Source organism: Phyllobates terribilis, unplaced genomic scaffold, assembly GCF_046119375.1.
Source record: "Phyllobates terribilis strain yellow unplaced genomic scaffold, ASM4611937v1 Scaffold_1__5_contigs__length_1240528914, whole genome shotgun sequence".
NCBI lineage: Eukaryota > Metazoa > Chordata > Amphibia > Anura > Dendrobatidae > Phyllobates > Phyllobates terribilis.
In genome coordinates this window covers 1,060,320,792-1,060,346,923 of record NW_027362761.1, presented here as the reverse complement: position 1 = coordinate 1,060,346,923, position 26,132 = coordinate 1,060,320,792, and the positions used below count along the sequence as shown (strand labels likewise).

The 26,132-nt window shown below is 41.9% G+C and overlaps 1 protein-coding gene across 1 annotated transcript in view; it reads right to left on the bottom strand.

Annotated features, from left to right (window-relative positions):
• The window catches only part of LOC141158977 (macrophage scavenger receptor types I and II-like), a 64,597-nt gene extending 39,003 nt beyond the window's left edge, over positions 1-25,594 (bottom strand). Inside the window, exons 1-5 of the mRNA XM_073645421.1 lie at positions 25,439-25,594; positions 25,188-25,302; positions 15,948-16,055; positions 10,904-11,253; positions 9,344-9,530 (exon numbers count right to left, since the gene is read on the bottom strand). Of these exons, the coding sequence (XP_073501522.1) occupies positions 9,344-9,530; positions 10,904-11,253; positions 15,948-16,055; positions 25,188-25,296 (754 nt within the window). The 5' untranslated portion in view covers positions 25,297-25,302; positions 25,439-25,594. The remainder of the gene's footprint in view (positions 1-9,343; positions 9,531-10,903; positions 11,254-15,947; positions 16,056-25,187; positions 25,303-25,438) is intronic.
• Between the last annotated feature and the right edge of the window lie 538 nt (positions 25,595-26,132).

The following is a 26,132-nucleotide window of genomic DNA, read 5'->3' as shown; positions in this document are numbered from 1 at the left end:
TGGGAAGGGGTTAATACCCACGGAGCTTCCCAGGCTACTAATATCAGCCCCCAGCTGAATACCTAGCCTTTACTAGCTATTAAAATGGGGGACCCCCCCCAAAAAATGACGTGGGGTCCCCCCTAATTTAATAGCTAGCAAAGGCTAGGCAGACAGCTGGGGGCTGATATTAATAGCCCAGGAAGGGTGCCATGAATATTGGCCTCCTCCCAGGCTAGAAACACCAGCCGTCAGCCGCCCCAGAAATGGCGCATCCATAGGATGCGCCAATTCTGGCACTTAGCCTCGCTCTTCCACGCTGCCCTGGTGCGGTGGCAGGGGGTAATAGGGCTGGGGTTGATGTCAGCTTATAATGCCAGCTGACATCAAGCCCAGGTTAGTAATGGAGAGGCGTCTATAAGACACCCCCATTACTAACCCCATAGTGAAAGTTAAAAAAAAAACACAACACCCAGAATAAAGTCCTTTAATTGAAATAAACACACAATTCTTTATTGTTCTAAATTAAACCATACTTACCATCACGCCCATTCCAGCTGAAGCCAACGATCTCCTGCAATAAAAGTAAAATAATAAAGCAACCTCATCCTTACCTTTCCATGGTTCCCACGATGGCTCCAGCTCTGCTACATCGAGATGACAGGCTGGACCGCAGCAGAACGCTGCCATCCAGCCTGTCATCCCGCGGACACTGAGAAGCGCAGGAATGCTTCCGCTCCTCAGCGTCTCTCTGTGACGGCATCCAGATGAGCCGACAATGAACTCGGCTCACCTCATGCACGTCACTGACAGCGTGGGAGAATTCTCCTGCACTCAGCGCTTCAGCGTGAGAATTTTCCCACGCTGTCAGTGACGTGCATGAGGTGAGGTCATGTCCAATGAACTCAGCTCACCTCATGCACGTCACTGACAGCGTGGGAGAATTCTCACGCTGAAGCGCTGAGTGCAGGAGAATTCTCCCACGCTGTCAGTGACGTGCATGAGGTGAGCCGAGTTCATTGTCGGCTCATCTGGATGCCGTCACAGAGAGACGCTGAGGAGCGGAAGCATTCCTGCGCTTCTCAGTGTCCGCGGGATGACAGGCTGGATGGCAGCGTTCTGCTGCGGTCCAGCCTGTCATCTCGATGTAGCAGAGCTGGAGCCATCGTGGGAACCATGGAAAGGTAAGGATGAGGTTGCTTTATTATTTTACTTTTATTGCAGGAGATCGTTGGCTTCAGCTGGAATGGGCGTGACGGTAAGTATGGTTTAATTTAGAACAATAAAGAATTGTGTCTTTATTTCAATTAAAGGACTTTATTCTGGGTGTTGTGTTTTTTTTAAATACTTTACTAGAAATTCATGGTGGTCATGTCTAATATTGGCGTGACCCCATGAATTTCGGGCTTAGGGCCAGCTGATAATGCCAAGCTGGCCTTAACCCCTTTATTACCCAGTGAGCCACCGCACCAGGGCCCTGGATGAGTTGGGCACAGCGCCAGAAGATGGCGGTTCTATGAACGCGCCATTTTCCGGGGCGGCTGCGGACTGCAATTTGCAGCGGGTGGGGCCCAGAAAGCTTGGGCCTCCCTGCGCTGCGGATTCCAGCCCCCAGCTGCCTAGTTGTACCTGGCTGGACACAAAAATAGGGCGAAGCCCCACGTATTTTTTTTTTAAATTATTTCATGAAATTCATGAAATAATTAAGAAAAAAAGGGCTTCCCTATATTGTTGTGTCCGGCCAGGTACAAATAAGCAGCTGGTGGTTGGGGGCAGCCCATTCCTGCCTGCTGTACCTGGCTGGACACAAATATTTGGCGAAGCCCCACATCAATTTTTTTTTAATTATTTCATGAATTTCCTGAAATAATTAAAAAAAAAATTGATGTGGGGCTTCGCATTATATTTGTGTCCAGCCAGGTACAGCAGGCAGGAACGGGCTGCCCCCAACCACCAGATGCCTATTTGTACCTGGCCGGACACAACAATATAGGGAAGCCCTTTTTTTCTTTATTATTTCATGAATTTCATGAAATAATTAAAAAAAAAATACGTGGGGCTTCTCCCTATTTTTGTGTCCAGCCAGGTACAACTAGGGAGCTGGGGGCTGGAATCTGCAGCGCAGGGAGGCCCAAGCTTTCTGCCCCCCCCCCCCCCCCCCGCTGCAAATTGCAGTCCGCAGCCACCCTGGAAAATGGCGCGTTCATAGAAGCTGGATGCTGTACCTGGCTGGCATACAAAAATATGGCAAAGCCCACGTCAAAATTTTTGGGAAAAATTAATTAAAAAATAAATAATAATTTAGGGACTGCATCTTTATTAACTCCTCAAATGTCATTTAGTGTTAAAATAAAGGATTTATTTTAAAAAAAATTGGCGTGGGATCCCCCATAATTTTAGTCTCTAGCGGAGGTTAAGCAGACGGCTGGGGCAGATGTTTGAAGCCTGGGAAGGGGGTAATACCCACGGAGCTTCCCAGACTACTAATATCAGCCCCCAGCTGAATACCTAGCCTTTACTAGCTATTAAAATGGGGGACCCCCCCAAAAAATGACGTGGGGTCCCCCCTATTTTAATAGCTAGCAAAGGCTAGGCAGACAGCTGGGGGCTGATATTAATAGCCCAGGAAGGGTGCCATGAATATCGGCCCCCTCCCAGGCTAGAAACACCAGCCGTCAGCCGCCCCAGAAATGGCGCATCCATAGGATGCGCCAACTCTGGCACTTAGCCTCGCTCTTCCATGCTGCCCTGGTGCGGTGGCAGGGGGTAATAGGGCTGGGGTTCATGTCAGCGCCAGCTGCCATGAAGCCCAGGTTAGTAATGATGGGCGTCTATAAGACACCCCCATTACTAACCTACAAAGTGTTAAAAAGAAAAAACACAATACACCCAGAAAAAAATAATTTATTTGAAATAAAACACACCATTTTATTTAATTCTTAGTTTACTAAAAAAAAAAATAGTTATCTGTCCACGTTCCTGCACTGATCTCCCATGCACAGCTGTCACATCTGGAGATGTGACAGCTGTCATTGCTGCTGTAAGCTCACGCTGCCGGGAACACGTCCGCTCCCGGCAGCGGGAGCCACTGACTGAGGTCACCGGAGTGCATTCAGGCAGTGCAGCTCCGGAGACCTCCTTTACGGCACTGCTGTACCGTGGGAATTTCTCACGATACAGCGGGGCCGTAAAGCAGCTAACCGGAGCAGCGCTGCCTGAACTCCGGTGAACCCGCTTATGCAATGACGGGGCTGCTTTACGGCCCCATCAGTCTAGCGGCGGCAGCGGTTCAGAGCGGTCACATTCTATGTGGCTGCTCTGAACTGGAGATCTTCGTGGGACACTCGTGGACTACTACGGAGGGGTAAGGATAAGGTTGTGGTTTATTATTTTATATTTTATTACAGGAGATCGCTGGCTTCGGGGAATTAGGTGTCTAGGTGAGTATAGGTGTAGTTTTTTATTTTTTACTTTATTTTAGGTGGCGATCGGCGGGGACAGGTAATGTATGAACTAATTTATTGCAGGCAACCACTGGCCACCAATGACATGTATTTAAAATTTATTGGGGACACAGTAGGGCAATTTAAATAGCAGGATCAGGCTGATGGGAACTACTGCTCCCATCGAGCTGATCCTGCTGGCAGGAGTGGACGGAGGACAGACATAGGCCGATGGGAGTAGTAGTGTCACATCGGCCTATGTCTGCCTGCACGCACACATCGCACAGACATCGCACAGACACCGCGCACACCCGCAGACATCGCACAGACACCGCGCACACCCGCATACACCCGCAGACATCGCACAGACACCGCGCACACTCGCAGACATCGCACACACCCGCACACATCGCACAGACACCGCGCAAAACTGCAGACATCGCACAGACACCGCACACACCCGCACACATCGCACAGACACCGCACACACCCCCAGACATCGCACAGACACTGCACACACCCCCAGACATCGCACAGACACCGTGCACACCCGCAGACATTGCACAGACACCGCACACACCCGCAGACACCGCACAGACACCGCGCACACCCGCACAGACACCCACACACACCAATCATGACGGGTCTGGGAGGTGAGGCTGACCTGTGCGGCCGTGGGAAAGTTCATGTGAGTTCATGCAATGCAGTGAAGCATGAACTCACAAGAATCCTCTGAGGGTACCGCGGCTACTTCAAATGAACAGCTGATCGGCATCACCTGATACCTCAGCTGTTCATTTGAAATAACCGGCGGGAAAGCGCAGCACAGAACGGGAAAGCCGGCGGTGAAGTCTTTTCACTGCCGGCTTCCCCGCCCGGGTCCTTCGCTCCCCGCTCCTTGGTGCTGCACTCCCCGCCCGGTCCTAACTTACGATCGGGATGGGAGGTGGCGAGGGGAGCGGAGGATCGGGGTGGGAGGCTGCGCGGAAGCAGTATGGGGCTGTGTGATTGTTTAAAAGCCGGCGGCTTTTTACCGCCCGCCGGCTTTTAAACGATCAGGAGAATTCTCCCACGCTGGGATGGCATTCTGATGACAGGCTGGATCGCAGCTGAGCGCTGCCATCCAGCTTGTCATCCTTCAGAGACACTGCAGAGCGCAGGCATTATGGGAACTTCCGATTCCGGTATTCGATATTGTAAAAGTATCGAAATTAAGTATCGGAATTCCGATACCGCGAATATCGGCCGATACCCAATATTTCAGTATCGGAATGCTCAACACTAGCGGATGGTGGATAAAGAACCTCGACTAACATCCTAACAAGTTCAAGCTGCCCTGCAGTCCGAGGGTACAACAGTGTCAACCCGTACTATCCGTTGGCATCTGAATGAAAAGGGACTGTATGGTAGGATACCCAGGAAGACCCCACTTCTTACCCTGAGACATAAAAAAGTCAGGCTGGAGTTTGCCAAAACTTACCTGAGAAAGCCTAAAACGTTTTGGAAGAATGTTCTCTTGTCAGATGAGACAAAAGTAGAGCTTTTTGGGAAAAAACATCAACATAGAGTGTACAGGAAAAAAAAAGAGGCATTCAAAGAAAAGAACACGGTCCCTACAGTCAAACATGGCGGAGGTTCCCTGATGTTTTGGAGTTGCTTTGCTGCCTCGGGCACTGGACTGCTTGACCGTGTGCATGGCATTATGAAGTCTGAAGACTATCAACAAATTTTGCAGCATAATGTAGGGTCCAGTGTGAGAAAGCTGGGTCTCCCTCAGAGGTCATGGGTCTTCCAGCAGGACAATGACCCAAAACACACTTCCAAAAGCACTATAAAATGGTTTGAGAGAAAGCACTGGAGACTTCTAAGGTGGCCAGCAATGAGTCCAGACCTGAATCCCATAGAACACCTGTGGAGAGATCGCAAAATGGCAGTTTGGAGAAGGCACCCTTCAAATATCAGGGACCTGGAGCAGTTTGCCAAAGAAGAATGGTCTACAATTCCAGCAGAGCATTGTTAGAAACTCATTGATGGTTACCGGAAGCGGTTGTTCGCAGTTATTTTGGCTAAAGGTTGTGCAACCAAGTATTAGGCTGAGTGTGCCAATACTTTTTTCCGGCCCTTTTTTGGAGTTTTGTGTGAAGTGATCAATGATTTGATTTTTTCTTCATTCTCTTTTGTGTTTTTTCCTTGCAAGCAAATTAAATGAAGAGAATAATACCAAAGAATTTGTGATTGCAATCATTTTCAGGAAGAAACTGAGTATTTTCTGGCAGAATTGCAGGGGTGCCAATACTTTTTGCCAGCACTGTATATACATATATATATATATATATATATATATATATATATATATATATATATATATATATATATATACTGTATATGGCTACCTAATGGTATGGTTGTGATGTGAATTTCATCCGGTCAAGGAGTTTTCTCACTTCATAATAATGTATTGAATTGGTATAGTGAGAAACTGGAATTCTAATTACAATATGCAGATAGTTATGAATGCACAAATATGTAACTGTGACTGATCTTAGGTTAATTGTTGATCTATGCTGTATATTCTTTTGATATCCACACTTATGACGAAACCATTTATACTCAAAAATTACAATCAATCTGTGCCTAAATTACACTCCCAGTTAGCTGTTTCTATAACAGTGCTTTATCGGATAGCACTTAGACCAATGTTATTCTATGCGGCAGTGCTGATCAGCATTTTCTTTCTCATACCAATTCAGCATGAGAAAAAAATCACTGCATGCTGTGATTTGCTTTTTGTTTGCTGTGTATTTTCTGCCTTGCTTGCGTTTTTGGAAAATAGAGCATGTCACTTCTTTCAGCATTTTTTCAGCGTTTTTTCACCCATAGGAAGTAAAAGAGTGGTGAAAAAAAGGCTGAAAAAACGCATCTAAATTTTTTTCAACGTTTTTGATGGCAAAATATGGGTTCTATTTGTGATTAACTATCTTTCCTTGGTCACTGAGATGGTTGCTTTTATTGGGAGGGTTTAAATAAATTAGTGATGTGTACTGTGTAAACATTAGCTGACCTATGTGTGAGATTGAACAATACCTGTGGACCAGTGAGGTGTGAAATTGAACAATGCCTGTGCAGCAGGCAGTACAAGAGGTGGATGCTGAGTTCTTTCAGCCATCACCTGTGCAGACTTCACACTTATAACAGCTCATGGTTTCAGAGACCTGAGAAACCTAAGACCTTGTGTCCACCTCTCCCTTTCACACCTCCTCGGTTACCCAGTCAGTCGGTTTACTGATTTAGGTCAAATAGACTGAAATGTTTTGCTTTTGAAATTTTGGACTGCATTAAATTTATTTTATTTTGAACTGTTGAGTGCCAAGGTTATTTTCACTTACAGTAGGGGTTTGGACCCTACTCGAGCACCTTTGTCCAGTAGTACGGCGGTTTACTTTCTATGTGCAAACTGAATGGCAGACCCCATAGTGTAAAAGCAAATAGTGTCATACAAACTCAATGCATTGCCAATGTCTAAACTATACCCGAACAATTCACCTCCTCCACTATGCCAAAACCAGAATGATATTTTTTTTCACAGAACTTTATGTACATGCCTAAATAGAGACAGAAGGACAGTGAAAAAAATGCTGCAAAAACGCTGAAAATTTTTTGATGCAGCTGTTTTCCTGCCAGAGAAAAGTTGTCAGCAGATTTGCAGCAGATTTAGCTGCAGAAAAAAACGTAAAGTGTGTGAACATAGCCTAAGACTTTTAGAAACTCTCTTAGTTAGCTGTGCACAGTTCTTGCTTGTCTGTGGTTTCCAGTCCCTGAGTTACTTGTCTATGGTTTCCAGTATCCTTGCTATCTACCTGCCTGCAGTTTCCAGTATCACTATCTGCCTGCGGTTTCCAGTATCGCTACCTACTTGTGTGCGGTTTCCAGTAACCTTGCTACTTGTCTGTGGAGGACCTCACCTACTTCCTTTGGGTTTCCAGTATCACTACTCACCTGCTTGCGGTTTCCAGTATTACTACCTACTTGCCTGTGGTTTCCAGTATCGTTGCCTACCTGCCTACAGTTTCTGGAATGTCTTCTTGCCTGGCTATGGCTTCCAGTTTCGTTATCCACCTGCCTGCGGTTTCCAGTATTGCTACCTACTTGCCTGTAGTTTCCAGTATGGCTACCTACTTATCTGCACTTTCAAGTACCAACCAGCCTGTGGTTTCCAGGACATCTTCCTGGCTGTCTGCGGCTTTCAAGGTATTGAACTTTTTTTGTCACTCCAAAGTTGTGTCAGGTACCTGCCCCCCCTGTCTTATAGGAGCTCTACTTGCCCACCTGCAGTTTTCAGGACATCTTCCTGGCTGTGTGCGGCTTCCATGGTGTTAGACTTTCTAGTCGCTCCGGAGTTTTGTTTGCTACTTGTGTGTGTATCTATGATGCCTCCTGTCTGCCTGAGGTGTTCAGTAACTCTGCAATGTATTCAAGGTCTTTAGTAACTCTGCTATCTGCCCGAAGTGTTCAGTAATTCTGCTGTCTGTGCTTTCCAGGAATTTATTAAACTTGTAGTTTGCATTCTATGTGTCGGATTCCGCGTGCTTCATCTGGCTGCTGCACCAATGCTCATGGCCCGTGTGTCCACCCAGATATTGGGCATAGAGGATCCACTTCACCGTGTGAGTCCACTATCTGTAACAGAAACTATCAATATGAAAAGAGGAAAAATATTAAAATTTGAGAGTCCTCAGTGGTTGATATCTTTTAATGGCTAACTGAAAAGATGGTAACAAATAACAAGCTTTCAAGACTACTCGGGTCTCTTCATCAGGCATAGTAGAGACCTGAGTAGTCTCAAAAGCTTGGTATTTGTTACCATCATTTCAGTTAGCCATTCAAAGGGATCAACCCAGAGGACTCTCAAATTTTAATATTTTTCTATCTACTGGCTAACACGGTACAAATACATATTTTTCCAGTATGGGAAGGAAACAGTTGTGGCAGTAAATAGTGTTGCGGCTTATAGATAAAGGATGGAAAAGTTTTATTGTCCCCTGATTTGAGGTCTGGTCAAGGGTTATGATGCCCCCACGAGGGCTGAGGAACATATTCCTTAATTCATGGAAAAAGCTATACACTCATGCGACACATTCATTCCTGCTATGAATGTGTCAAAGGTCATCATAAGCTTGTACTCCCAGACTCTTCTGTCTCTCTGGGATTTGAAGATTACTTTTAATACTGCAATTTCATGTCCATGATACTGTGATACAGGCCACAATAATGTTTGGCCACAGGTAAAACTATTCTTTATTCTTTTATTGTGTGGCAATGAGAATTCATAATTTTTCTATGTTTTTGTCCTATTTCCCCTACATTTGGTTCATATAATTAAGTACATTACATTAGATGTGGTGCCACTGAAAGTAGCTGAAATCTCGTAATCTTGATGTGAGTTGGGAATCTTTACCATCTTTTCAGTTAACCATTAAATCGCCGAGAACTCTCAATTTTTAATATATTTCTATTTACTGGTTAACATGGTACAAAGATATATTTTTCTATTACATTTGTGAAAGTTTTAATGCCTGATATTGAAATTAGTTTTAGTTGAACTCATAAAATACATATTTTAATTTCACGATTATATAGCCAATTCTGACATGGATCTTAAAGATAAGTACACCAGTAGTAATATATGCAGTTTGTATCGTGAGATCTTCTGTACATCTATAGATCTGTTGGTAGGTTTTTTTACCTATACAGTTTACTTATAATGGACGCTGCTCTGTGGGACTCTTTCTGTGACTAATAAGTCTTCTTATATGCAATACTATATGGTATTTTATTATTATTAAAAATTATATTCGATAGTAAGACATAAAAAAAGCTTTTACCATTATTATTGCTCCGCTTTTGCTTGTTAAAAATCTTACCTTGAATTAGTGATAAATTTTTTAATGTAATTGACTGTTCCCAGTCTTTTAATTTGAGGTCATTAATAACTTGATTCAGTATTTTCACTTCCTCTTTCATTTCTTGTTCCAGGATGATATATTTCTCCTTCACATTAGTAAAATTCATGGAAGCATTCTGAAAATATGTGTACTGTTGCCCAACTTCCTGAAAAGTTTAAAAAAGTAAGATTTATATTTAGTGGTTGGAATAACACGTGATTTTTTCTGTGCATTTTTTAATGAAATTCGTGCACAAAAATGGCACGTGTTATTCTACCCTTAAAGGGATTTTATGTTTTTGGAAAAACCTTGTTCCCCAGTTTCACTGGTGAGCTGTTCCCATTTCTTTAAGCAGTAACCATTGTTTTTATTTTTTTGATAAATCAATAGTATTCATGAAAATAAGAAACTTTATAATATATCTTATTAAATAAATCTGCTTCTTTCTCCTTCTAGATGGTTTATACATTATCAAATTCTTATTTCACAGGTAAAATCTGTCTACAGATTTTCCTACTACTGAGATAGGAGATGGCAGTTGGTGCTCATAAAGTTCTATGGAGAAGTGTAACTGTCGTTTGAGGAGAACTTGCTGCCGAATGTCTGTGTCTGACTAAAGCTCCTCCCTCCTCCCCTCTCCATATAATTTTAAAAGCACCAACTGCCACCTCCTATCTTAGTAATGAGAAAGTCTGTCTTCACTGAATACAGATTTTACCTATGAATTGAGAGTGAAAGATCAGTCCAGAAGGAGAAAGAAACAGATTTCTTTAAGATATATTACAAAAATGCTTATCTTCCTGCATATTATTGATTTATGAAATACAATTAAAATGACGGTTACTCTTCAAGCTTATCAGGAAGCATGTGCATTTCAGGAACTTTCTTTAGCATGGACACATTTTTAGAAAATCAACAGCTTTGTACATTTGTTTGGTACAACGTGATTGAGTCCTGCGATATTTCCAGCTTCGCATAGTCATAAGCATTGTTATTAAATGTCCAATGTTGTATGTATTTTATGTCGCTTTAGTGCACCTAAAATAAGAAATAAAGTAACTTAGCAAATGGTCTTCATTTATAATATCCCACCATGTTTTGTCTATGGCTCCTTTATAGACGTGTTGCATTAGCTGCAGACTACAATCAATCCCTGTAAAGATATAATACTCTCTTCCAAATGTTCCCTACGTCTTGCTTGCCGACCAAGTATGCATTAGCAAGAAGTAGAGGACAGATGACAGTGATATTATAGGATCTGGCTACATTATCTTTGTAGTCTGTAAACAAGTAGGCAGACATTGTAGCTGGAGATGGAAAAAAATGCCTATTTTTTAATTAAGATAATCTACAAAGTTCTTTTATTTCTTCTATTAGATACATAGAAGCAATCATCATTGGACAAACTCTGGAGATTAAAGTTATCTCCATCACATTTGTCAGCCAATTTGCAGTTTCTGATGTGAAAATTCATATGAGAAAGACATACAACTGCTATATTTTATGGTACTTGTAGTGCTTTGTGTGCAATTTACATACCTCTTTAATTAAATAGAACTTTTCAGAAATTGTTATATTTATGTCATGCATTTTTACTTTGCTGTCATCCAATGATGATGTTAGGAAATTCACCGTATTTTGGACATTTTGGACTTGATCTTCATTTTTCTTAGACTGTAGCGTGGCATTATTCATCATTTTATTTAGCGTTTTCAGTTCTTCTGAGTTTAGTGATATTTGTGCTTTGCAGTTTGAGAAGTTTTGTTGTAACTCATGTATGATCTGAGGGTAATCATGTTTGTTGTCTGTCTCCAGTTCGGTCTTTTTTTTTTCATCATGAAATTTTTCTTGTACATTTTGTTTACTTTGTTCAAAAACAGCAAAATGGCCTACAAAGCAGGAGACAAAACAATCACATAAAGTACACGTTATACTTTACATTGTACAGTCGCAGACAAAAGTCTTCCAACTGACACAAAATTTGGTTTCCACAAAATTTCACTCTTCAGTGTTTTTAGAACCGTAAAGCCGCATTCACACCTTCAGTATTTGGTCAGTATTTCAGTGAAAAATATAGAAGTGGTGCACAGGTTTTAATTATACTTTTTGGCTGTTCCACTCCTGGTTCCACTCCTGGTTTTGGCTTACTGATCTAAAATACTGACCAAATAATGAATGAGTGAACGTGGCCTTAGTTAGATGTTGCTATTATTTCTAATGCCCAATATATAAGCATTTCATAAGTTTTTAAACTTTTATGGACAAATACATCAAGATTATGGACTCAGGATTTACAGTGTTGACCCTTTTTTTTCAAGACTTCTGCATTTAGCCTTGGCATCTAGATATCAGCTTCTGGGCCAAATCCTAACTGATGGCAAACCCTTCTTGCTCATCAGTGCTTGGAGTTTATCACAATTTCTGTGTTTTTGCATGACCTCCCGCTTTTTGAATATTGACTACAGGTTCTCAATGGGAATGGTATCCGGGGAGTTTCCTTACCATGTACTCAAAATTAGAAAGTTTGCCACTTGGTTATCACTTCATCAGTGAAAATACCTCTTCCCCAGTTCTCTAGAGTACAATCCCTTGACTATCTGCAAATTAATTTTCTCTGATGAAGCTCCCTTTTGAGGCATCTAGAAGTATGATAGTCAGTTAAAGAAAATGTGAGTGCCATCATGGGTCCTGTGTAATGTCAACAGTAAAGCATCTTGAGACCATTTTGTGTGGGGGTGCTTTTCATCCAAGGAGGGGGCTGACTCACAAAGGTGCCTACAAACACTGCCATGAATAAAGAATAGTATCTAAAATGTCCTGTAAGAGAATCTTCTCCTAACGATAAAGGAGGAATTGGGTGGTAAACAAACGAAGTGCCATGTCATTAGGCAAAAGTGAAAACTAAGTGGCATGAAGATGACCGCTTTAAAATTTTTGTTCTATGGTCAGGAAACTCCCCAGATCTCAATCCCATTGAGAACTTGTGATTAATCCTCAGATAGTGGGTGGACAAACAAAATCACAGGCATTGTGATAAACTCCAAACACTGATTAGGCAAGAATGGGTTGTCATTAGTGGTGAGCGAGCATGCTTGCTACTCGAAATTGATGAGAATGCTCGGGTGTTTACCGAGTATGTTCAGTGTGCTCGGGTGTTATGTTCTCGTCACTCCGTGCTCATGATTTGTGACTGTTTGACAACTTTAATACATGTGAGGAAGGCCTCTGTTATGATCTGCAACATGTACTAAGGAAAGATAGGGGAAAGCTGTCCCTACAGTAAGACTAAACTGAATCCCTACGATGTAGCGGGCGGCCGGTTCCTAGTGAACAGACCCGCCTTAGTCCTCGGCTAGTCTGAACGAAGACCTATAAAATTAAGGGAGGGGTCCCTAAAAGAACTAAGGACTGGAACAAAAATGGGACATCTCCTAAACAGAAGTTGTTGCAGAACACAAAAAGACAAACTGACAAAAAGTACTAGAGGTCCCAGAGGACCAAGCGAACTTGATAGAGAAAGGCAAAGAAGCACCAGGCTAGAGAGACTGTAAAACACTGAAGTCTAGCAGAGCCAGAAAGGCGGAGCTGGAATATAAAGGCAGATGGTCACGTGACCGCAAACCACAAGATAGAAAAAACAAACAGGAGGGTTCTAACAGCCTCTTTCTTAGGCATTCCCCACATGTATTAAAGCTGTCAAACAGTCGCAAATCATGAGCACTGAGTGACGAAAACATAACACCCTAGCACGATAAAGATACTCGGCCAGCACCCGAGCATTCTCGCCGAAAGGGTTAACAGAACATACTCGCTCATAACTAGTTGTCATCAGTCAGGATTTGGCCCAAAAGATGATATCCAACATACCAAGATGAAGGGCTGAAGTCTTGAAAATAAGGGTCAACTCTGTAAATATTGAGTCTTTGCACAAACGTATTGTATTTGTTAATAAAAATTTGGAAAGTTGTGAAATGGTTATAATTGTGTTTCAGTAACTAGACACACATCTGACTAAAGAAATATGTGTTAATATGAAACCTTTTCGCCCCAATGTGTTATGAATATGTTAGTTTCAAAACTTTTGCCCCAACTGTATGTACACAATATACAGACAAAACACTTTACATCAATTAAAAAGTGTTAAACAAAAAATATTTTCAGGTGATCTTGATGACAGGGTATAACCACCTTTATTAACCAAAATACTGTGTAATGGGTATACTGGTGGATGAGTGGTCAGCACTGTTGCCTTTGCGGCACTGAAGTCCTGACCTGAAATCTCACCTAATATTACACCTGCAAGATTTTGCATGTAGTTATCATATCTGCATTGAATTCCATTCAAGTGTGAATCTTTACAGAGCCGACATATAATACCGCACACAAAAATAAAATGGGGACACGCTGTTTGGGAAAGTTCAGTAGTGCAGCTTCAGGATAAATCTTTAAATGATCATACCTGAGCATATGAATGATTGTCAAGTAATCCAAGAGGCTTTTATAACATGTATTGGTAGGTCTCCTTAAAGAAGCACCCCCATCCAATTTTTTATCCTCTTAATGTATTGCAATTCACATATTATATAGCACTGTGTACTTACAATTGCTCATTTTGTCTTTCTACCCAATTAATTCTTCTCTTTTCCATTAGTTGTATGACATCACATGATTAAAAACTGACTAGCTGAATCCTTCTAAGCTCTATGTAGATACAGGAATTTGCTTTCCCATTATGTGTCATGAATCAATGCAAAAGTCCCTGGCTGGGGAGGAGTGGAGCAGCTGGGTCAGGAGTTTAAGAAGGAAATTACTTATGCACTGAAAAGAAACTTCCTGTTTCTACAGTCATGGCCAAAAGTTTTGAGAATGACACCAAAATTATATTTTCACATGATCTGCTGGCCTCTGGTTTTTATTAGTGTTTGTCTGATGTTTATATCACATACAGAAATATAATTGCAATCATATTATGAGTACCAATAGGTTATATTGACAGTTAGAATGAGTTAATGCAGCAAGTCAATATTTGCAGTGTTGCCCCTTCTTCTTCAAGACCTCTGTAATTCTCCCTGGCATGCTCTCAATCAACTTTTGGACCAAATCCTGACTGATAGCAGTCCATTCTTGCATAATCAATGCTTGCATTTTGCCAGAATTTGTTGGTTTTTGTTTGTCCACCCGTCTCTTGATGATTGACCACAAGTTCTCAATGGGATTAAGATCTGGGGAGTTTCCAGGCCATGGACCCAAAATCTCTATGTTTTGTTCCATGAGCCATTTAGTTATCACCTTTGCTTTATGGCAAGGTGCTCCATCATGCTGGAAAAGGCATTGTTGGGCGCCAAACTGCTCTTGGATGGTTGGGAGAAGTTGCTCTTGGAGGACATTCTGGTACCATTCTTTATTCATGGCTGTGTTTTTAGGCAAAACTGTGAGTGAGCCGATTCCCTTGGCTGAGAAGCAACCCCATACATGAATGGTTTCAGGATGCTTTACAGTTGGCATGAGACAAGACTGGTGGTAGCGCTCACCTCTTCTTCTCCGAATAAGCTGTTTTCCAGATGTCCCAAACAATCGAAAAGGGGATTCATCAGAGAAAATGACATTGCCCAAGTCCTCAGCAGTCCACTCCCTGTACCTTTTGCAGAATATCAGTCGGTCCCTGATGTTTTTTCTGGAGAGAAGTGGCTTCTTTGCTGCCCTCCTTGAAACCAGCCCTTGCTCAAAGAGTCTCCGCCTCACAGTGCGTGCAGAAGCACTCACACCAGCTTGCTGCCATTCCTGAGCAAGCTCGGCACTGCTGGTAGTCCGATCCCGCAGCTGAAACAGTTTTAAGATACGGTTCTGGCGCTTGCTGGTCTTTCTTGGGCGCCCTGGAGCCTTTTTGACAACAATGGAAGCTCTCTCCTTGAAGTTCTTGATGATGCGATAGATTGTTGACTGAGGTGCAATCTTTGTAGCTGCGATATTCTTCCCTGTTAGGCCATTTTTGTGCAGTGCAATGATGGCTGCACGTGTTTCTTTAGAGATAACCATGGTTAACTGAAGAGAAACAATGATACCAAGAACCAGCCTCCTTTAAAAGTGTCCAGTGATGTCATTCTTACTTAATCATGACTGATTGATCGCCAGCCCTGTCCTCATCAACACCCACACCTGTGTTAATGGATCAATCACTAAAACGATGTTAGCTGCTCCTTTTAAGGCAGGACTGCAATGATGTTGAAATGTGTTTTGGGGGTTAAAGTTCATTTTCTGGGCAAATATTGACTTTGCAAGTACAGTAATTGCTGTTAAGCTGATCACTCTTTGACATTCAGGAGTATATGCAAATTGTCATTACAAAAAATGAAGCAGTAAACTTTGGAAAAATTACTATTTGTCTCATTCTCAATACTTTTGGCCATGACTGTACATTGAGCCGAGAAAAGAGAGGAAATAGTTGAGTAGAAAGGTAAAATGAGCAATTGTAAGTACACAGTGCTCTATAATATGATGACTGCAATATATTAAGATGGTAAAAACTTTGATGGGAGGAATGCTTCTTAAAGAAACACTTCAATTACATTATATTTTACTATACCTTGTAGTTTAATAGTGAAGACAAGGAGGCCTAGGACAATAATATACAGTATTACTATGGCCACAATGGCAATCTTCAGTTTCTTTTCAACACTTTTCATTTTGTTACCTAAAAAAATAAGGATGGTATTTCATTTTCTATGCATTAATATAAAACATAGTAAAACAAATCAAAATATTAAAGGAATTCTTTCAGGAAAGCAACCAAACACACTACCCCCTTCCATGTGCATTATGTACCCTGTTTGCAGCTCTATTTAAAATATGTTAAAATACAGAGATGCAACTACACTTGCATGCACTACAGTGAGCCGAAAGGATCGGATACATTTTCTAACAGTTGTTTGATATTTTTTAAATATTTTTGATATTTTTAAAATATTTAGAAAACCATTTATCATTTCCTTTACACTTCTCAAATATTTGCTAGTTTATGTTGGTATATCACACAACATCCCAATAAAATACATTTAAGTTTGTAAGTGTAATGTGAAAAAGTGTGGAAAATATCATGGTGTATGAATACTTCATCAAACCACTGTGTGTATGTATATATATATTGTAAGGCAGCTACTGGACATATAGTTGATGGGAGGTATGTGTCACAGAGATGGTTGTGATATAATTCTGGAGTGCTGCTCTAGTGCACATAGCACTAAGAGGATTGTTTGGTGCATCCGGGCCCAGGCAGTCTGAGAGACGGGCAGGTCTGGCTGCCCACATACCTCACCTCTGGGTGTGGTTAAGAGGTTAAAATGGAGTCCGTTGTTTGTCACATGGTCTGTGTGTTTGTGGAGGGAAAAGGACTCCTGTGTGATATCCAGACTGAGCCAGTGGACTGGATGACCTCTAGCCTGTGTGACCACAGGACAGATTAACCAGAGACTTTATCTAAAGAACTATTTTCTTTGTTTTGCCTGCACTGGAGGACGTTTATTTTTCTTTTTGCTTGTGGACGGATTATGGAGCAATAAACCGATTTGGACAATTAAATGGAAACGCTTCCTGTTTTGCCTCCCAACGCACCCAAGTGAGTACTGTAGAACCCCTACAAAATATACAGGTGCATCTCACTAAATTAGAATATCATCAAAATGTTATTTATTTTGATTCTTCAATACAAAAAGTGAAACTCGTATATTATATAGAGTCATTACAAACAGAGTGATCTATTCCAAGTGTTTATTTCTGTTAATGTTGATGATTATGGCTTACAGCCAATGAAAACATAAAAGTCATTATCTCAGTAAATTAGAATAATTAACAAAAAACACTTGCAAAGGCTTCCTACGCATTTTAAAAGGTCCATTAGTCTGTTTCAGTATGCTCCACAATCATGGGGAAGACTGCTGACTTGACAGATGTCCAGAAGGCAGTCATTGACACACTTCACAAGGTCCCAGAGTTCCAATTTTCATTTGGAAATCAAGGTCCCAGAGTCTGGAGGAAGAGTGGAGAGGCCACAATCCAAGCTGCTTGACGTCTAGTGTGAAGTTTCCACAATCAGTGATGGTTTGGGGAGCCATGTCATCTGCTGGTGTAGGTCCACTGTGTTTTATCAAGACCAAAGTCAGCGCGGCCGTCTACCAGGAAATTTTAGAGCACTTCATGCTTCCCTCTGCCGACAAGCTTTTTGGAGATGGAAATTTCATGCCACGCCACATTGATGCAGTAATTGATGCAAAAGGAGCCCGAGCAAGTATTGAGTGCATTTACTAAACATATATTTTAGTAGGCCAACATTTCGTATTTTAAAAACATTTTTCAAGCTGGTGTTATAAAGTATTCTAATTTACTGAGATAATGACTGATGTGTTTTCATTGGCTGTAAGCCATAATCATCAACAATAACAGAAATAAACACTTGAAATAGATCACTTTATAATGACTCTATATAATATATGAGTTTCACTTTTTGTATTGAAGAACTGAAATAAGTTAACTTTTTGATGATATTCTAATTTTATGAGATGCACCTGTATATACATTTTATATATATATATATATACACTGTGTTCCAAATTATTATGCAAATAATGTTTTCTCAGATTTTCCCAAATTACCTATATGAATTGCAGTCATTGTAATTTTCCAGTCAAATAACTATTAGAGTACAATTGAAAGGTTTTTGTACAAACTGCCTATGATAACAGTATATTTTTAAAAAAATAAAAAACTCAAACTGCACAAAAAATGCATGTTCCAAATTATTATGCACAGCAGAGTTTTCAACCTTTTCATTTTAATAAAGAACAAAAAAATGGTAATTTTTGAAATTATAAGCATTAGCAGGTTATTACAAACTGAAATCAAACAGTTTTCAACTCAAAACTTTATTTTAGGTGATGTTACATTTGCACATAGGACCCCTTGTTCGAAAGGAGCTTCTGAACTCTCTCGTCCATTGAATTTGTCAGGTTTTGGATGGTTTCTGCTTTAATTGTTTTGCATGTGGACAGAATACCCTCCCAGAGGTGTTGCTTAGATGTGAACTGCCTCCCGCCATCATAGACACTCCTTTTGATGATGCTCCAGAGGTTCTCAATGGGGATGAGGTCAGGGGAGCATGGGTGCCACACCATAAGTTTGTCCCCTTTTATGCCCATAGCAGCCAGAGATGCAGATGTGTTATGTGCAGCATAAGACGGGGCATTATCATGCATGAAATGATCTCGATGGACCAGATGGATGGAGTGGAGGATGGCTGGTTGATGGACACCCCACGCAAACACGGCTACGGTGCTAACAAGGAGGAGGTGGAGTAATGTTTTGGGCTAGAATCATGGGGAGAGAGATTGTCAGCCCTTTTAGGATCCCTGAAGGGGTAAAGATGAACTCCTTAATGTATGTTGAGTTTCTCAAACAGCACTTCCTTCCATGGTTCAAGAAGAAGAACCGTGCATTCCGCAGCAAGATCATTTTCATGCATGATAATGCCCCGTCTCATGCTGCACATAACACATCTGCATCTCTGGCTGCTATGGGCATAAAAGGGGACAAACTTATGGTGTGGCACCCATGCTCCCCTGACCTCAACCCCATTGAGAACCTCTGGAGCATCATCAAAAGGAGTGTCTATGATGGTGGGAGGCAGTTCACATATAAGCAACAGCTCTGGGAGGGTATTCTGTCCTCATGCAAAACAATTAAAGCAGAAACCATCCAAAACCTGACAAATTCAATGGACGAGAGAGTTCAGTAGCTCCTTTCGAACAAGGGGTCCTATGTGCAAATGTAACATCACCTAGAATAAAGTTTGGAGTTGAAAACTGTTTGATTTCAGTTTGTAATAACCTGCTAATGCTTATAATTTCAAAAATTACCATTTTTTTGTTCTTTATTAAAATGAAAAGGTTGAAAACTCTGCTGTGCATAATAATTTGGAACATGCATTTTGGGTGCAGTTTGAGTTTTTTATTTTTTTAAAAGATACTGTTATCATAGGCAGTTTGTACAAAAACCTTTCAATTGTACTCTAATAGTTATTTGACTGGAAAATTACAATGACTGCAATTCATATAGGTAATTTGGGAAAATCTGAGAAAATATTATTTGCATAATAATTTGGAACACAGTGTAATGCTAAGTTATTTCCAAGTGTAGGTTTCCTTTTTAACGATCAATGGAAATCGCAGTGAAGCAAAAATATAATAGGGCAACAATCTAATATATTCTTACCTTGTAATGTCTTCACATCCAGTTCCGTCCAGATCCCAGAATTCCAAGCGGCAGAAGTTCGTCGACCGCCATATTGGGACACCCAAGTGATGGGTGTCTCAATATGGAAGCCGCTGGTGGTACCTGCTCTTACGTGGTACCACCAGCGGGACACCGTCGCGAACATGCCGTACGCGCCGCACACGCCACCGCCGGGATCAGACGAATGATTCACTGACCGCCACCATCTTTGTACAGGAGGAGCGCATGCGCAGTTTTAATGTGACCGCCGCTATCTGCCTGCACAAAGATGGTGGCGGTCTGATTTACTGCATGTACGTGAATTCTGCGCAGGCGCAATGAATCATTCGACTGATCACAGCAGCAGATGCGTGATGTACAGGGGGGAAACAGAGAGAACACATGAGGGAAGGAGACAGCACAGGGGTGGAGAGAGAGAGCAGACAATGGGGAGAGCACATGGGGTACACAGGTCAAAGAAGAGATCACATGCATGAGAGGAGAAGACAGCAGATGGGGGAGAGAGAAAGCACACAGGGGAGAGAGACACAGAGCACAGGGAGGAGACAGCTCAAACGGGACAGCACATGAGGGGAGAACACAGCACAGGAAGGAGAGAGACAGCAGACAAGGGGGATAGCACATTTGGTAGACAGGTCAAAGAGGAGAGCACAGACGGGAGAAGTCAGCACATGGGGGAAAGAGAGAGTGGATAGGTGGGTCAGCACATGGGGGGGAGAGATTCTCAACGCTGCAAAGTCTGCCCCCATTGTGACATTACCGCCCTCCCGATGAGATAGATCTAGTCTATAATATGGCTAGGGATGTGTCCTTCTGTTCGAAGCCTCTACATACTGCACAGGTGCACCTGCACAGTCTGGCCAGGGCAGAAAAATGCATCCACATTCCAGACAGGGATGAGAAGTGTGGCGCCAGAGATCACGGTATGCGTAGGTCCTGAACGCATACCACAATCTCCGGCGCCATGAGCACATACCTGCCCGGAAGGTGTGTTGCTGCGGTGCTTCTGTTTGGGCTGTAAGCCGGGGGAGGAGTGTGTCATCGGAATCGGATATCCGGTGCCATTTTAGTGAAGACACATTTCCAGTGTGTCTTCAACAAAATGGCGCCGGACAGCACGGTATGCGCATTCTTGTACTCCGGCGCCATTTAGTTGAAGACACTGCACATTTGTCTTCAATAAAATAGTGCCGGATATCGTGCTATGCAGGCTCTGATTCCAGCACCATTTTAGTAAAATAACCCTGGAGATGCGCTGCAGGGGAGCAATGGAAAGGTGAGTAGGAGTGTTTTTTTTTAATTAAATTTATGGATGGATGGGGGAGTACATAACAGGATAGGGCAGAGGATATACAAGGATGGGGGAGCCGGATGGGGGAGCATATACCAGGATGGGGGAGCATATAATAGGATGTGGGAGCAAATACCAGGATGGGGGTGCAAATATCAGGATGGGGGTGCAGGATGGGGGAGCATATTCCAGGATGGGGGAGCATATTCCAGGATGGGGGAGGAAATATCAGGATGGGGATACAAATACCAGGATGGGGGTGAAAATACCAGGATGGAGGAGAAAATACCAGGATGAGGGAGCATGGACCAGGATGGGAAGCATGGACCAGGATGGGGGAGCATATACCAGGATGGGAGCACAAATACCAGGATGAGGGATCAGAATGAGTGATCATGGACCAGGATGGGGAAGCATAGCCCAGGATGAGGGAGCATATACCAAGATGGGGTAAGCACATAACAGTATGGGAGATCAGGATGGGGGAGCATATACCAGGATGAGGGAGAATGGACCAGGATGGGGGATCAGGATGGGTGCACAAATACCAGGAAGGGGGAGCATATACCAGGATGAGGGAGCATATATCATGAAGGGGGAGCATATAATAGGATGGGGGCACAAATACCAGGATGGGGGAGCAGGATGGGGGGCAAATACCAAGATGGGGGAGCATATACCAGGATAAAGGACCCAGATGGGGGAGCATATACCAGAATGGTGGACCAGGATGAGGAGCATATGCCAGGATGGGGGACCAGGATGGGGAAGCAAATACCAGGATGGGGGGGCATATACCAAGATGGGGGCACAAATACCAAGATGGGGGCACAAATACCAGGATGGGGGATCAAATACCAGGATGAGGGTGCATGGACCAGGATGGGGGAGCATGAACCAGGATGAGGGAGCATGGAACAGGATGGCAGAGCATGGACTAGGATGGGGGAGAATATACCAGGATGGGAGTTCAAATACCAGGATGGGAGACAAGAATTGGGAGCATGGACCAGGATGGGGGAGCATAGACCAGGATGGGGGAGCATAGACCAGGATGGGGGTGCATATACCAGGATGGTAAAGCATATACCAGGATTGGGGACCAGGATGGGAGACCAGGATGGGAGAGCATATACCAGGATGGGGAAGCAAATACCAGGATGGGGGAGCATATACCAGGATGGTGGAGGAAATACCAGGATGGGGGTACAAATACCAGGATAAGGGAGCATGGACCAAGATGAGGGAACATGGATCAGGATGGGGGAGCAAATATACCAGGATGGGAGCACAAATACTAGGATGAGGGACCAGAATGTTGGAGCATGTATCAGGATGGGGGAGCATGGACCAGGATGAGGAAGCATATACCAGAATGGGGGAACAGGATTGGGGAAGCACATAACAGGATGGGGGATCAGGATGGGGGAGCATATAGCAGGATGGGGGAACAGGTTGGGGGCACAAACACCAGGATGGGGGACCAGGATGGGGAAGCAAATACCAGGATGGGGGGCATATACCATGATTTGGGTCACAAATACCAGGATGGGGGCGCAAATACCAGGATGGGAACGCAAATACCAGGATGAGGGTACATGGACCGGGATGAGTGAGCATGGACCAGGATGGGGGAGCATGGACCAGGATGGGGGAGCATATACCAGGATGGGGGAGCATATACCAGGATGGGAGAGCATACACCAGGATTGGGGGCAAGGATGGGAGAGCATATACCAGGATGGGGGAGCATATACCAGGATAAGGGAGCATACACATGTGGTCAAAATTGTTGGCACCCCTCGTTTAATGAAAGAAAAACCCACAATGGTCACAGAAATAACTTGAATCTGACAAAAGTAATAATAAATAAAAAATCTATGAAAATGAACAAATGAAAGTCAGACAATGCTTTTCAACTCTGCTTCCACAGAATTTAAAAAAAAATTAAATTCATGAAATAAGCCTGGACAGAAAAGATGGTATTCTTAACTTAATATTTTGTTGTACAATCTTTTGAGGAAATCACTGCAATCAAATGATTCCTGTAACTGTCAATTAGATTTCTGCACTTCTTGACAGGCATGTTGGCCCACTCCTCATGAGCAAACTGCACCAGTTGCCTCGTGTTTGAAGGTTGCCTTTTCCAGATGTTTCAGCTCTTTCCAAAGATGCTCAATAGGATTTAGGTCAGGTCTCATAGAAGGCCTCTTCAGAATAGTCCCGTGTTTTCCTGTTAGCCATTCTTGGGTGAATGTAGCTGTGTGTTTTGAGTCATTATCCTGTTGCAAGACCCATGACCTGCAACTGAAACAAGCTTTCTGACACCGGGCAGCACGTTTCTCTCTAGAATGCCTTGATAGTCTTGAGATTTCATTGTACCCTGCACAGATTCAAGACACCCTGTGCCAGATGCAGCAAAGCAGCCCCAGAAAATAACAGAGCCTCCTCCATGTTTCCCAGTAGGGACAGTGTTCTTTTCTTGATATGCTTCATTTTTCCATCTGTGAACATAGAGCTGATGTGCCTTGCCAAAAACTTCCATTTTTGTCTTATCTGTCTATAGGACATTCTCCCAGAAGCTTTGTGGCTTGTCAACATGTAGTTTGGCAAATTCCAGTCTGGCTTTTTTATGATTTTTTTTTCAACAATAGTGTTCTCCTTGGTCGTCTCCCATGAAGTCCACTTTGGATCAAACAACGATGGATGGTGTGATCTAACACTGATGTTCCTTGAGCTTGAAGTTTACCTTTAATCTCTTTAGAAGTTATCCTCTTTTCTTACCATTCATATTATCCATCTCTTTGATTTGTCATCAATTTTCCTCCTGCGGCCATGTCCAGAGAGGTTGGCTACAGTCCCATGGATCTTAAATTTCTGAATAATATGTGCAACTGTAGTCACAGGAACATCAAGCTGCTTGGAGATGGTATTATAACCTTTACCTTTAACATGCTTGTCTATAATTTTCTTTCTAATCTCCTGAGACAACTCTTTCCTTTGCTTCCTCTGGTCCATATTGAGTGTGGTACACACCAAACAGCACAGTGAGTATCTGTAGCCCTATATACAGGCCCACTGACTGATTACAAGATTGTAGACACCTGTGATGCTAATTAGTAGACACAACTTGATTTAATATGTCCCTTTTGTCACATTATTTTCAGGGGTACCATCATTTCTGTCCAGGCCTATTTCATGAGTTTAATTTTTTTAAAAATTCTGTGGAAGCAGGGTTGAAAAGCAATGTCTGACTTTGATTTGTTCATTTTCATAGATTTTTAATTTATTATTACTTTTGTCAGATTCAAGTTATTTTTTTGACCATTGTGGGTTTTTCTTTCATTAAACAAGGGGTGCCAACAATTTTGACCACGTGTGTTTACCATGATGGGGGAGCATATACCAATAAAAATGCTCGCCACCCGGGCGTAGAACGGGTTTAATAGCTAGCACAATAGTGATAGTACAATATTGAATCTACAACAGAATCTACAACAAAAAAAGATTTATACTCTACATGTGCTGTAAAATCTCAGATGAAGCTCATACATTTTAAATGTTTTCTATTTAATTGAGTCTAGGTTAACTTTAAAGCATTGAGAAAACGCTCCAAATAAAGAGGTTGTTTTATTAAAAGAGACACTTTGGTAACCCTCTGGCAATCAGCTGATTTTGGTGGGAGAAGAAACTTCAGGGCCATAGAGCTCTAAAACATTGCAGGGGACTTGTAGTATGTAACATGGCAACCATCAAAATAAAAAAATGCATGGACAGTTCAGGTCCACCAGTAGCTCTCTGTTTTGGCTTATAATTGAGTCTAAGGGGGCAATATTCCTAGTAGGGCATAGGTAGAGGGGTTTTATTCATGAGACAACCCATTTAACAAGTGTCACTAATAAAAAGTTGCCAACGCTATATTTTACATAAAACTATAGTTCACTTTTAAATCATACAGTAAAAATAGTAGAATCATCTAAGGAGAGAACTGAATTTCTAATTTTTCTTCTTAGTACAAGTTCTACAGTATTTAATGCAAGTCCACCAGGGACACATCTACCATACATATAGCCTAGACTAGATGACCAACACAGAGAGGGAACAAGAAGACAAGTCCCATGAGCATGTTATACATCCATTTAAAATTATTTCCTTGGGAATAATATATATAGAAGCCAAAAAGTTAAAATAATAAAATTTATATTATTATTATCAGCTATAATTCAGTAATAAAAAATAAGAAAAACTTACCACTTGGTATGAAAGATTTTATTGACTGATCATCCAATTGATTATATTCTAACTGGTCAAGACATGTAGTATCCTCATCATTTCCAGATGATTTTGTCCACTTGGCCATTTGAATCTGTGAAATTAAGGAAAGATAAACATACAAAAAGCAAAAATTAAAGCTTGAAATCATATAAAACATTTCAATGAATCATGACTAACTTTAAAATGATAAACCGACAGATGATGGAGATAGATTAAAATGATCTCACCTTTAAATGAAATTACAAGAAATGTGAAGAAATTCAAGTATACTATGCAGCTGCTAGAATTTCCATAGAAAGTTAAATGTTCCTTGTGTCTTATTTGTATAAGAAAAGGAGATGACTAGACCTATCACAGAAGTCACTGACGTTATGCAATATGGGGAAATTAGTCACATGATAAGTTTTTATTTACTTTCTATGGATACATCCTCTAGTTTTTCAGTACTGCCAATTTGGTTTCACAATATCATGTATGTATTCTGTACATATGAGGTACATAATTAATCTAATAAACTATAAATTTATATTTTCATTTTTGCTTTTTTTTTGCTTTTTTTTCAAGTATTTTCCCTGGGCTACTTATTATATTATAACTAGTGTTGAGCGATACCTTCCGATATCGGGAAATATCGGATCGGATTGGATCGGACCGATACCGAAAAAGTATCGGATATCGCCGATTCCGATACCGGAAACCAATGCAAGTCAATGGGACAGAAATATCGGAATGAAAATAAACCCTTTCTTTCCTTGTAGGTTAATTCTACATGAAGGAAAACAACTAAGAATAATGTAGAATGTATTGGGGGAGGTGGGGGAGACAATAAAGGCATAGAGGTTTAGCCCAATCAAATGGAATAGCAGGAATTAATATTTTTTTTAAGACGTTCTGAGTTACGGAAATATTGACTATGTTAAG